Source organism: Dasypus novemcinctus, chromosome 15 (genome assembly GCF_030445035.2).
Source record: "Dasypus novemcinctus isolate mDasNov1 chromosome 15, mDasNov1.1.hap2, whole genome shotgun sequence".
In the NCBI taxonomy this organism is placed as follows: Eukaryota; Metazoa; Chordata; class Mammalia; order Cingulata; family Dasypodidae; genus Dasypus; species Dasypus novemcinctus.
Genome location: NC_080687.1, coordinates 17,362,541 through 17,377,364, shown reverse-complemented (window position 1 = coordinate 17,377,364; position 14,824 = coordinate 17,362,541). Strand labels below are relative to the sequence as shown.

General features: G+C 39.6%; 1 protein-coding gene across 4 annotated transcripts in view; it reads right to left on the bottom strand.

Moving 5' to 3' along the window:
• Window positions 1-14,824, bottom strand: part of EEF1AKMT1 (EEF1A lysine methyltransferase 1) — a 44,269-nt gene that overhangs the window by 579 nt on the left and 28,866 nt on the right. For all 4 annotated transcript variants that reach the window (XM_058276334.2, XM_058276335.2, XM_058276336.2 and 1 more), the window contains 2 exons: window positions 9,874-9,956; window positions 1,880-2,160 (listed from right to left, as the gene is read on the bottom strand). In XM_058276334.2, the coding sequence (XP_058132317.1) occupies window positions 1,880-2,160; window positions 9,874-9,956 (364 nt within the window). The remainder of the gene's footprint in view (window positions 1-1,879; window positions 2,161-9,873; window positions 9,957-14,824) is intronic.

Below are 14,824 nucleotides of genomic sequence, written 5' to 3'. Positions count from 1 at the left end.
AAAGTACACAGCAAAAAATTACTAAAAATTATATTCTAACTTTGAATCATCATTTAAAGCTATGAATGACTTCCTGGACTCACTTTCTTCGGATCCTGTGATCCCAAACTCCTTTAATTATTTCAACATTAGAATATATTTTGAAACCATGATAACTTCCCCATTGAACTTTACCAAATTTTTCTTGGATTACGTTGTATGTTTGTGCTTTCTGATAAAATTTATGATTAAAAAAAAAAAGAACGACTTTCAGTAATATGGAGTTGCAGACTCATCTGAACACACCACCTTCCTGCCAACATCCCAGTTTCTCCTGGGCCCAGTCTCCCCACTAACCCTATTGCAGGGCCTCTGCCAGGTGGACAGATTCCAGCCAGATACTTCAAAGTGCCTCATGCCTCAGGCTTGACTTGTTCAAGGCAGAACCCTTGGTTTCTACTTGAGATCTGGCCCTGGTGGTAGCAAATGGCTTCATCAGTCCTGCAGGTGTGTGCCCGGAGCTGGGCGACTCTTTCATTCCACCCTTTCTTCATCCCCCACATCCAAACCTGAGCCAGTTCTTTCAGCTTCATCTCCAGACTGGACCTGGAACCCATCTCTCCCCTCCTTCCTACTGCTGCGGGCTCCGCCCGAACACGGTCCTCTCTCCCTGGACCACTGTGAGTGCCTACTGGCTGCCCCCATCCACTCTCTTCCCAAAATTTATGTCGGCATAGAGTAAAAGTGATCTCAGATAAACTGATCATGCTGCATTGGGGCTGAAAGCTGTGAAAGAAGCCCCGTGCTCCCTCCCACCACCTGTAGGGCTGGCCCACCTCTCCCACACCTCTATCCACCAGGCTTAGCCCCATTGGCCGTCCTTTACCTCACCTGGTGTGTGTGGGTCCTCCTGAGGGTTCAGCTCAAATGCCGCCTCACTGACCACCCTCAACATCTCACCTGACACACATCCCTCCTTATTCTCTGTGCCGTGCCTCCCCGGCCCCTCCCCGCTTTGGTTCCTTTCATTACATTATCAGAGTTAGTAATTCATTCCTTTAGTCTCTTTTCTTATAGTTTTTAACCTATCCTTGAAAAATAAAATATATTCTTCATGAGATCAGAGCACAAAGGGCTAGTAAACAGTGGTTGGCTTTATAATCATTTTTCAAAAAGTCTTATTTACATGAACAAAGAGTGGCATTCTTTACATAAACAATCCCACAACACCAGAAAACCACAGGCTCCCTGCAGCCCAAGGCACTATCCGCACCAGCCTGCCCAGAAGAGACATGCGAGTGGAAAGCAGAGTTCCCAGGGGAAGCAGCAGTGGCTGAGACTGGGAACTGAGGAACTGAGCAATTTCACAGAAGAACCTGAGTATGTAGGATGCCTTGAAGTAAAAAAACCTCAACTTCCTTTTTGTTGACGTTTTTGCTCTTGTTCAAATTTTAGGATACCCATCTTAGGAAAATGTATCAATCTTACCAGAAGAGAAAACTATTCAACTTTAATAAGCTTAATCTAATTTCTAGCTATATAATCTTAGGCAATTCACTTTAACTCTAGAGATTCCCAGATTCTCTTTTATCAAGTGTAGAGACTGAATCAAATGCTTCTACTACTGATCATGAAGATGATGAGTAAAAATAATGGCTGACACTCTCTGAGCACTTGTTCTGTGCCAGACTCTGTGTTAAGTATTTTTGGTGTTTTATTTCATTTAATTCTTAGCAACCCTGTAAAGCACACAGAATTATTAGTCTCCGTTTAGAGATAAGGAAACAGAGGCAAAGAGAGAATAAATAATTTGCCGAGCAGTAAGTGATGGATTCAGGACTTGGGTTCTCAGATCTCTTCCAACTCATCAGCTGTCATGGAACAGGAGAGTGGCACCTACCTGTGCACAGCAGAATCTTGCCCTGAGTCAGATACTTGATGGTTTCTGACGTTTTCCTGAGACACTCCTCAGAAAGATATGGAGGATCTGCTATTACAATGTCAAAACTTTGTGCAGCAATTTTTTCAGGTAAATCTAATGGGTTATTATAATCATAGAAGATAAACTCCTCTCCATAGATGGCAAATCTTTTGTCATACTCAAAGATGTATGTGGAAAAGTCTTCTCGATGCAGCTCTCGCAGCTTTTGGTAGACACTGGGGGCACTCACACATGCTATTCTAGAATGCAAATTGGACACATTTGTAAGAGACCTTTCATAGATAGCTTGTGGTTTTACATAACAATTATTTCACTAAAAATATATGGGTCCTTGTGTTCAGATTTATGGTTTCATTTTCTTGAAGGGAAAAAATAGTGGAAGCTAGTGAAATAGTAGTAAATTTTGAGAAAAAAACTATACAGACTTGCTTTTAAGGAATTTGGTATTTGAAAATCTGCAACTCATAATTTTGAGGTAAGAAAGCATAAATGCACTTTTTATAGTAAATGACGTAAAACACCAGGAACACATTATAACAGTATAGACAGTAAAGCCTTAATGTACCTATTATTTTCATACTGGTCCTTGAATACTTATTTCAAATACCGTTAGTCCCAAACTAAATATTTTTAATTCATTTAGTAATATTCATGATTTTGAAAGAAAACCCCCCAAATAACTCCATGTTTCTGAAAAGATACACTAAAAGTAGGTCTTATGTTTACAGGTATTTAAATTGCAGACCAGCCAGTATGAATTTCTGCCCTTTTTTTAATATAAGGAAATTAAAGAATCTACTTCACTACAGGCATTTCCCCATTTATGAATGGGCAGTCTTCCAAAAGTTAACTTTTAAAACCAGCTGCTCTAAAAGCTAGAAACAACCTAAATATTGAATTATTGGGTTGAATGTGGTACATCTATTATCAGGGACTATTATGTAGCCATTTTAAAAAGACTTAAGGAAGCAACCATTTATATGCTGATAGCCAGACACAAAAGGACTATTATATGATTCCACTTCTTTGAAATGCCTAGAAAACGGGCAAATACATAGAGACAGAAAGTAGATTAGAGGTTACCATGGGCTGGGGGGAGGGGATATGGGGACTCACTTCTTAATAAGTATAGTTTCTGTTTGGGTGATGAAAATCAAGTTTTGGTAATGGATGGTGGTGATGCAACATTGTAAATGTAACTTATGCCATTAAATTGTATACTGAAAAATGGTTACAGTGGCAAACTTTATATATTACCACAATTTTTTTAAAATGGTAAAATAGAAAAAAATACGCATGCTTATATACACTTAGGCTATTTTTGTACGATGCCTCATGGGAGGGGAACTGGGGGACCTGGAGACATGGTAAAAGAGAGACTGACTTTCTTCTCAGTTCTCTTTGTAACTTTTGAATTTTTATCATGTACATATATTGTCATTCAAAATTAAACTCAGCTTTAAAAATGTGCGATGCGTTCTTCACACAGTGTTACATGTCCTGGTTGGGTAGCCATGAGAGGCCAACAAAAGCCTGATGATTTCACACAGCAGTGCTTCTGTGGGCAGTCATGTGTTCCAGCTAGGGACAACAGGGCCACGACTCCCCCTGCAGCTCTCAAGCCACCTGCCATTCCCTAGCTCCTCTAGTCGACGGAGCTCCGGAGTCAGTGGAAGGCAGGGGAGAGGGAGAAGACAGCAGAATTACAGCTTCAATGTGCTGACAGACAGCAACCAGCAATTGAGAATTACATGCCCAGTTGCATTATTTTCCAACAAAGAGAATGAAATAAAGATACAGACAAACAAAAGCTGGGCATTTGTCAACAAATGACCTTAGACAGAAGGAAAGCAGTCTGAGATGAAAGAAGGAATCGGAGCAGAGAAAGTAGTAAATCCAATGGTGAATATATAATTGATTATATAGCAATGGAATCAGATATCCTGAGTTCAAACCCCAGCTCTCATTTACCAGCTCTGTGACCTTTGGTAAGTTACTCGGTCTCACTGGCCTCAATGTCTTTATCTTTCAAATGAAGAGTACAATAGAATCCACTTCACAGAGACAGAGGTAAGGATGAAAGGAGTGGCACTTGCAAAGCACTTAGTACCTGGCACTTAGAAGTACTCAATAAATGCTACCTATTATTATTGGTTGTCTTTAAAATGATTACCTAGCTCCTAAAAATACTGAAGTTGCTTTTCAGAAATAATAAAGTTGCTTCCAAGGTCCTTACATTAATGGAAATGAAAGCATATGTAAAAACAGTGTTACAAAGAAAACAGTGATGTCAACAAGATGATGAAGTAAAGCATTCCAGGTCTGTCCCCCAAAGAATTTTTGAACAAGCAAAAACTGGAGGAATCACCTTTCTCAGAGATCCAGAACACAGTTAAAGGGTTACAGTCATAGGGTGAATGCCAAATCAAGAAAAAGACAACTTAAAAATGGTAGGAAATGACCCTAGAAGAAACAGAAGACCTCAACAAACCAATCACAAGAGACTGAAAGAGTCATCAAAACCTCCCAAGGATGAAAAGCCTAGGACTAGATAAGCTTCACAGGTGAATTCTACCAATCCTTCAAAGATGACCTAATCTTGCTCAAGCTCTTCCAAAAAATTGAACAGGAAAGAATGCTACCAAACTCATTCTATGAAGCCAACATCACCCAAATACCAAAATCAGATAAAGATACTACAAAAAAAGAAAATTACAGACTAATATCTCTAATGAATATAGATGCAAAAATCCTCAACGAAATACTTCCAAACTGAGTCCAAAAGCACATTATAAGAAGTATACACCATGATCAAGTAGGTTTTATCTCAGGTATGCAAGGATGGTTCAACACAAGAAATTCAATTAGTATAATAAACCACATTGATAAACTGAGGAAGAAAAATCACGTGATCCTCTATTGATGCAGAAAAGGCATGTGACAAAATACAGCACCCTTTCTTGATTAAAAAAATTCCAAAAGATAGGGATAGAAGGATGCTTTCTCAATATGGTAAAGTGCATATATGAAAAACCTAAAGGTAGCATAATACTCAATGGTGAAAGACTGAAAGCTTTTCCGCTGAGATCAGGAAACAAAACAAGGATGCCCACTGTCACCACTATTATTCAATAGTGTGCTAGAAGTTCTAGCTAGAGCAATTAGGCTAGACAAAGAAATAAAAGGCACCCAGATAGGAAAGGTAGAAGTAAAATGTTCACTATTTGCTGATGACATGATCCTATATCTAGAAAATCCTGAAAAATCCACAAAAAAGCTATTAGAATAGATGAGACCGGCAAAGTGGCAGGATACAAGATTAATATGCAAAAGCCAATAGTGTTTCTACACACTACTGATGTGCATTCTGAGGAGGAAATCAGGAAAAAAAATTCCATTTATAATAGCGATTAAAACAATAAAATATTTAGGAATAAACTCAACCAAGGACCTCTATTCTGAAAACTATAAAACACTGCTAAAGGAAACTGAAGAAGACTTAAATGGAAGGACATTCCACTTTCATGGATTGGAAGACTAAATATCATTAATATGTCAATTCTACTCAAATTAATTTACAGATTCAACGCAATCCCAATAAAAATCCCAATGGCTTTTTTTGGAGAAATTGAAAAGCCAATGATCCAATTTATTTGGAAGGGTAAGGGGACTTGAATAGCCAAAAAATTATTCTTATAAAAAGAATAATGAGGTTAGAGGACATATTACTTAGCTACATTGGTAAAAACAGCCATGGTACTGGCAACATAGATGAACCTAGAGGACATTATGTTGCGTGAAGCAAGCCAGACACAAAAGGACAAATACGGTATGACTGCCATATTAGAATATATTATGTGAAATAGAAATATTATGTGAAATATGAATATGGGTAAAATTGCATACATAAGACCGTTTTTTTTAAGCTGAACAAATGTAGGTTAATACTACAAAATGTTAATATCAGACCAAAAAAAAAAAAAAAATTAAGTGAAGGAGACCAGAGTATTACATATTGTATGATTCTATTTATGTAAAACATAAATATAAATCAATTTATAAAGATGAAATTTGATTGGTGGTTATGTAGGACTAGGGAAGGCATGCTAAGGGGTGTGTAGTTTTTCTTTCAGAGTAATGAATTCTAAAATTTCCTGTGATGATGAGTGTACAACATTGTGATTATACTAAAAGCTATTGATTATACACTTTAGATAGAACATTTGGCATGTGAATATAGCTCAATAAAACTGCTTAATAAATAAATAAATGTGCAAGAATAGCCAGAAATAGCAGCTATGTACAGCAGGGGAAACAGAAGTTGAGAGATGAAGAATTTTCTTATCTGTTTTTTTTATTATTATTGAAATAATGAAAATGTTTTAATAATGATTGAAGTGATGAATGCACAACTATGTGATTATACCAAATAACATTCACTGTACACTTTAGATAAATTGTATGTTTTATTAATATGTATCAATAAAATTGATTTGTTTAAAAAAAATGGTGGGAAAACCTCATGGCAGCACCCTTGCTGGCCTATTCCTGACCCAGGGCTCTCTTCCCTACCTCAAGCCTCCAGGAATCTGCCCTTCCCTGACTGCGGCAGGAAACCAGAGGATTATTCTCTGGACTGTAGATTACCGAAATGGGGCACAGTGGGTGATAAGGTACCATGTGGAAATCAAGAAGATTAAGTTGAACCCACTGGGTGCTGAGACCTCCAGTCCTCTTGAATATGCCTCCCAGGATGATGTAAACTAGATGCAGAATTCCAGGCAGAATGAGCAGAATCCTCCCTGGAGTTCTGACCAGCCTCAGAGAAAACACTTATAGATATTGACAGTGGGGAGTCCCCAGAAATAACTCATCCCGATGCCCAACTGTAAAGACCAAAGTAGGTCAGGTATACTCATGTGTCAACACTTCCAACTTAGGGGCACTTCACCTTCAAATATGAGCAGACAACCAAGGCCCAACAGACATGGAAGGAAAGCATGTAATATTAGAGATTAAACTACCCAGACAAAAAAAAGTATATTGGAATATAAAAAAAAGTATATTGGAACAAACAGACTATGTAAGGAAGAGGAAAACTTAAAAAGAATTCTCCTAAAAAGTGAGGTAAGAGGAAAGCGGACTTGGCCCAGTGGTTAGGGCGTCCGTCTACCACACGGGAGGTCCACGGTTCAAACCCTGGGCCTCCTCGACCCATGTGGAGCCGGCCCACGCGCAGTGCTGATGCACGCAAGGAGTGTCGAGCCACACAGGGGTGTCCCCGCGTAGGGGAGCCTCACGCGCAAGGAGTGCGCCCCGTAAGAAGAGCTGCCCAGCGCGAAAGAAAATGCAGCCTGCCCAGGAATGGTGCCGCACACACAGAGAGATAACGCAACAACAAAGAGACACAGATTCCCGTGCCGCTGACAACAACAGAAGTGGACAAAAAAGAAGACGCAGCAAATGGACACAGAATAGACAACTGGAGAGGAGGGGGAGAAGAGGAGAGAAATAAATAAAATAAATCTTTAAAAAAAAAAAAAGTAAGGTAAGAGAGAAAAAGAAAGGGCACAAGTTATGAGAATGAAAGCGCTCCCCAAATGCCTAGAACACCAGATAAAAAGCTCCACACCAAGCCAGATCAAAGCCTAGGGCTACAGAGAAAGTCCTAGGCTTACAAGGAACAAGAATGAAAAAAAGATGGGTTTTCCACAAGAAACTCAAATGGCATTGGATTTCTCACAACAGCATTCATAAAAGCTTGGAGACACTGGAGCAATGCCTTCAAAATGCCAGGAGTTCATGGTAATGGGGACTGATATTCCCAGCCTAGAATTAGATATCCAACCAAATGATCACAATCGGTGGTTAAAGTAGAATCAAGTCAGCTTCAGACATGAAAAATTTCCAAAAATTTTCCTTTTATACACCATTTCTCTGGAAACTGTTAGAGGACATGCCCCACCAATATAAGGTCATGAACTAAGAAAAACGATCAGGAATTAAGGAAACTGGGAATCTAAAACAAAAGCGAGGTAAGGGGGACCCACGGTATAGTAATGAAAGGAGCAACTAGTCCACATGGGAACATGTAAACTTCTAATAAAAATTGTTTTCAAGAAGGTGAAATATGTTTGAACTTATTGACTGGAGACCCAGACAACTAAAGGAGAGATTAGAGCTTACTTAGTGAAATGTACATAGAAATACATAAAAAATGAGTTATTTACATCAGGGAAAATGAAAAGTTGTACAGGAAAGGCAAAGTAAATGCCTCGGCTGTGAAGAACATTTACTTAGTCATACCAAATAAACCTCGTTCTAGCCAAAATGAGGCTGTAACTGACACTGTGAACAGACAGCACATGCATGTGCATGGTGGGGGTGGAAGTGTGACGGAAAGCTGCAATCTCAGTCTCTGAGGTGAAAAGTTATAATGTCTAAAAGTCACAAGGCACTAAGTGGCAATATAAACCTGTTGTTAAGAAATCTCCTAGTTGTAAATACAAAAAGAGTCCATTGAAAGGGAGCTAAAAATGGGTGGAGAGAGGAGGTGGGAAATTAGCAATGGCTGCTTCTTTGAACACAACTTTTAGAACCACTGGACTCTATATGCACGTGTGACAGTTTTTATGAATACCTAAAATACAAGGATTATGTTTGTAAAGTAATCTATTCCTCTGGGTGCAATACCCTTTGATTGCATTAAATTTACTTGAGGGGCCTCTGATTAGATGACTTGGTAAGATCATTTTAGGGCCTTTGATTGGATGTCAGTGAGGTGTGACTCAGATTGAGTGTCTGTCCCCTTTATGGGTCTGATGTAAATGGAAACACAGAGGGAGACTCACTCAGACAGACACAGGAAAAAGAAGCCACCATGTTTGATCCTGCCATGTAAAAGAGAGGATTACAGGATTGTTTAAGCATGAAGCCCCAAGAGGGTGGGTCCATGGAGCAGTTCAAGAGGAGACAGTGAGCCCAGAGGGGAAGGCTGAGACTTTGCCAGGGATCAGCGGCCATCTTGCTTCACCATGTGCAACACACATCTGGGATCAACAGTAGCTGACTTTGGTGAAAAAGCATCTCGGACGTACCTCGGTTTGTACTTTTCAGGGCGTTGGAACTGTAACCTTTTACCCCCAAATAAATCCCCTTTATGAAAGCCATCCCATTTCTGGTACTTTGCATCAGCACTCCTTTGGCAAACTAAAACAGCATGCAGACTTCTGATAAAAAATAAGCACCAGAGGGAAGTGGATGTGGCTCAAGTGATTGAGCTCTCGCCTACCACATGAGAGGCCCTGGGTTGGGTTCCTGTGCCTCCTGGAGAAGACAAGCAAGACAGCAAGTTGATGCAACAGGCAGGCACAGTGAACTGACTCAGCAAGATGATGCAACAAGGAGACACAGAGGAAACACAATGAGAGACACAACAAAGCAGGGAGCAGAGGTGGCTCAAGTGATTGAGTGCCTCTCTCTCACATGGGTGATCCCAGGTTCGGTTCCTGGTGCCTCCTAAAGAGAACATGAGCAGACACAGAGAGCACACAGCAAATGGACAGAGAGTAGAGAGCAACCACAAACAACAAGGTGGGGGAATAAATAAATTAAAAATCCAGAAAAAACTCCCACCAAATTAACAAAAAAGAAAACCTACATGCCCAAAACTTCAAAAAGGTCAAAGATTAAAAAATGTCAAGAGGTATAAAGAAACAGGTTGGAAAATGTTCAAATAAAGAATAGAGATAAGCAATCTTATAAGAGTGAATTTCTGAGTGTGCTTCTAAACTCTGTATGGAAAAAGTTCTCAATTCCTCATATGAGGCAAACCATTAGCTACAATTTTTGCAAATTACAATGTAGATGTCTTACAAACCATCTCTCATCTAGGAAGGATATTTAAAATATTCCTTTAGCTTAGAAGACAAAACAAGAATTTTGAAACTCACCTGCCCCCTTCACCAGCAGCAGCAATCACTTCCTCTGCAAGCCGTAATGCAGTTTCCTGACTATACCAAAACTGGCTCAGCTGCTATTAACAGAGAATGGGTTGAAATTATTTTAGAGTTAGCATAAACTTCCATCATTTAATTTATACCTACCAAAAAAAAATTTATACCTACCATACCACTGTGCATATGTGTATGTGCATGTGTATATGTGTACATGTATAAATTTTTCTTTTTAAGATTAATTATTTTAATTTTTAAATTATTTTATTTTTACTTTTTTCCCCATATATATATATACTTTTTAAAGATACTTAGATTACACAGAATGTTACACAAAAAAATATAAGGAATTCCCATTTGCCCCACTCCCCACCCTTCCCCACATTAATAGCTTCTTTCATTAGTGTGGCACATTCATTGCAATTGATGAACTCATTTAGAGCACTGCCACTGCCACTAAGCATGGATTAAAGTTTACATTGTAGTTTACACTCTCTCCCACTCAATTTTGTAGGTTATAGCACGATATATAATGGCCTGTATCTGTCGTTGCAATGACATTCAGGACAATTCCAAGTCCTGAAAATGCCCCCATATTACACCTCCTTTTCCCTCTCTCTGCCTTCAGCTCCTCCAGTGGCCACTGTCTCCACATCAATGATCTAATTTCTACCTTCGCTAGAATCATAATAAGTCTATAGTAGAATACCAGTAAGTCCAATCTAGTTTATATTTTATTCCCCAATCCTGAGGATTCTGGGATGGTGATGCCCATTCCACCTCTAATTGAGAAGGGGCCTCAATCCCATATGGCTAATGGATGGGACTCTCTTGTTTGCAGTTACAGACACTCTTGGTTCCTTGGTATGGTGGTTGTCCATCTTCACCTCCTTGTTAGTTATCCTGGGTGAGTCCAATGAACTGGAGAGTAGGTGCTGCAACTCCACTGAGGCTCAGGGCCCAGCTGGCACACGGACAGTCCAAAGATTCAAGTCTCTTGGACGTCTACCTACCAACTCCAGCACAAACTACTGGTTCAAATAGAAGGGACAGAAAAGGCATGTGTAGAGAAGTTATAACTGAGCCCAACTCTGTCACACTCAGAAGCACAAACTCCAAAGTAGGGCCCACTGGCAAGGCACCAAACTACAGAGGAATCTGTCATGACTGTAGGAGCTGGGTGTCTCCAGAGCCCTCAGGAGCCCCACTATTTGGGGTAGTATCTACTTTGGCAGTCTATGAGATCCTGCTGAGACGTGCATAAGTGTTATCTCTGGAATGACCTCCCGACTCACTCTGAAGTCTTTTAGCCATTATAAACTCATTTGTCTTTACCTTTTCCCCTTTTATTCAAGGTTTTTTTCCAGTTGCACTGCTAATTGGTATTGGCAGTAACCCCCCTATGTGCCAGGGAGGCTCATCCCTTGCTCATGTCCCATGCTGGGAGGAAGGCAATGCATTTACATGCTGGGTCTGGCTTAGAGAGGAGGCTACCATACCAGTGTGTATGTGTGTATGCATATGTGTAAATGTGTACGGATATAAATTTTTCTTTTCAAGACTAATTTTTATTTTTTAATTATTTTAATTATTTTCACCTTCTTGACAAAGATCTTTGAAACACAATAGTATTTAATTTTAAGGAGGTCCCATTTATCTACATTTTCTTTCATTGCTTGTACTTTGGGTTTAAGGTCTAAGAAACCACTTCCCACAAGTTGTTTTTTTTTTAAGGTAATCACAATTATGTTTGTTTTAATGGGCTTGAAAGAAGAAAGAAGAAAAAGTAGAAGAGGAGAAGGTGGCTTTTTATGCAAGGCTAAAAGCATTTGTGATTTTTTTTTTCTGAATTAGCCCTAGGATTAAAAAAAAAAAAAAAGTTGCTCACTCTTTTTTATCGGGCTCACATCTAATAATTATAGCAGCTATTATCTTTTCTTTTTAAAGATTTATTTATTTATTTACTCCCCCCCCCCCATTGTCTGTTCTCTGTGTCTATTTGCTGCGTCTTCTCCTTTTTCCGCTTCGGTTGTTGTCAGCGGCACGGGAATCTGTGTTTCTTTTTTGTTGTTATTGTTGCATCATCTTGTTGTATCAGCTTTCCATGTGGGCGGCGCCATTCTTAGGCAGGCTGCACTTTGTTTCGCGCTGGGTGGCTCTCCTTATGGGGCGCACTCCTTGCGTGTGGGGCTCCCCTACACCGGGGCACTCCTGCGTGGCACGGCATTACTTGCGCGCATCAGCACTGCACATGGGCCAGCTCCACATGGGTCAAGGAGGCCCGGGGTTTGAACCAAGGACCTCCCATGTGGTAGATGGATGCCCTATCCACTGGGCCAAGTTCTCTTTCCTCAATTGAATTTTGACAAGGCTACCAAGCCACTCAACTGGGTCAGAACAGTCTGTTCAACACATGATGCTGGAAGAACCGGATATCCACATCCAAAAGAAAGAAAGGACCCCTGTCTCATACTTATCAAAGAATCAACTCAAAATGTATCAAACGCCTAAATATAAAAGCCAGGACTATAAAACTCCTAGGAGAAAATGTAAGAAAGCATCTTTAAGATCTTGTGGCAGCAGAACTAAACTATTTGATATTTAATCCTCACAAAGCCCCTGTGAGGTGTGTGTCATTAGCTGCATTTGGAAATGAGATAACTAAGGCTTAAGAAGTTGGAAGAATTGGCCAAAGGCCACAAGGCTTGTAATTGGCAGAGCAGGGCATTGAATTAAGTTGTGTATGACTTCAAAGCCACTCTTTAACCACCACACTCACCCGTTTTCCCTTAGAGGCAGAGTGATGTGAGGATGACTTGACTCATCTCTCCAACATTTCCGCCACCAGGACTTTATACTTTTTCTTTTCTCTTCGTTTCAATCTGCCTATGTGAACACAACCATTCTCCAAGGCCTACTTTAGCCCAAGACTTCCAGGAAGCCTTAAGAACACAATAATCTCTTCCTTCCCTGAATTCTTACAGTTATATGTAAAATTTCCTGGAACCATTCTAATTTCAGTATGAATTTATTCATTCATTAAATGTATAGCTAAATAGGTTCTGATTTTTATCCCCTTAACCTCTCTGAGTCTGTGAAATGGGGGTACTATATTCTTTGAAGAATCACTGTAAGGATCAGCAATAATACTGTTATCTAGGTGCCTGGCATCAAATAGTATTCAAAAGAGAGCCACCCAGCGTGAAAGAAAGCGCAGCCTGCCCAAGAATGGCGCTGCACACATGGAGAGCTAACACAGCAAGATGACGCAACAAAAAGAAACACAGATTCTTGTGCCGCTGACAAAAACAGAAGTGCACAAAAGAAAAACACACAGCAAATGGACACAGAGAACAGACAACTGGGGTGGGGTGGGGTGGGGGAAGGGGAAAATGAAAAATAAATAAAATAAAAAGCTTTATTAAAAAAAAATTCAATTGACCATAGAGGTGAGTGAGGGTCTATTTCTGAACTCTCAATTCAATTCCAATGGTCAATATGACTATCTTTTTGCCAATACCATGCTCTTTTGACCACTGCATATGCTTTAAAATCAGGAAGTGTGAGTCCACCGTCTTCATTATTCCTTTTAAAGATATTTTTGGCTATTTGTGTTTCATTTACAAATAAATTTGGTTATTGACTTTTCCATTTCTGTAAACAGGCTGTTGGAATTTTGATTGGGATTGTATGGAATCTGTAAATCAGTTTGGGTAGAATTGACTTCTTAACAATATTTAGTCCTCTAATCCATGAATGCAGAATGTCCTCCCATTTGTTTAGGTCTTCTTTAATTTCTTTTAGCAATGTTTTGTAGTTTTCTGAGGAGAGGACCTTTACATCCTTGATTAAATTTATTCCTAGATATTTCAGTCTTTAAGTTGCTATTGTAAATGAGATTTGTTTCCTGGTTTCCTCTTCAGATTGCTCATTGCTAGTGTCTAGAAACACTACTGATTTTTGCCATCAATTATCTTTTTTTTTTTTTTAAAGATTTATTTATTTATTTATTTATTTTTTAATTCCCCCCTTCCCCCGGTTGTCTCTTCTTGGTGTCCATTTGCTGCGTCTTGTTTCTTTGTCCGCTTCTGTTGTCGTCAGCGGCAGGGGAAGTGTGGGCGGCGCCATTCCTCCGCAGGCTGCTCCCTCCTTCGCGCTGGGCGGTTCTCCTTATGGGTGCACTCCTTGCGCGTGGGGCTCCCCTACGCGGGGGATACCCCTGTGTGGCACGGCACTCCTTGCGCGCATCAGCACTGCACATGGGCCAGCTCCACACGGGTCAAGGAGGCCCGGGGTTTGAACCGCGGGCCTCCCATGTGGTAGACGGATGCCCTAACCACTGGGCCAAAGTCCGTTTCCCAACCCATCAATTATCTTGAATCAAGTGTTCTAAATATTAAAAAAACACTCATACTTAATAGATACATACTAACATTTTACCTATTGGAACTTATTTTGTAACCTAACCTTGTAAGATATCATAGCACAGCTTTCTTAAAATTAAGAAACTTTATACTTGGCCTTTTGACAAGTTTATCTATATGAAAGGTCTCACTAATACATAATGGTTCTAAACTGTGGAGAACAAGATGACATTCAAAATGATAATCAATAAGTGTTATTCAAAATGGGAAATGGTATGAATGAAATTTATCTATCATCATCATCATCTATTTATCTGTCTATATCTAGCCTGTCTTAGCTACAAGAAAAATACTCAGCTCTGATCTCTCCATCCTCACATAGAACTCCTAGGAAAGCCTAGTGCATAGAGCAAGTAGGGGATTGTTTCAGTGGATTTTTTTTTTTTTTTATTAAACTTCAGTTTTAGAGAAGTTTGGATTTACATTTACAGAAAAATTACACTGGAAGTATAGGGAATTTCTGTATACCTTTACAAACCCATACACATAGTTTACCCTATTATTAACAGATTAGTGTGGTATAT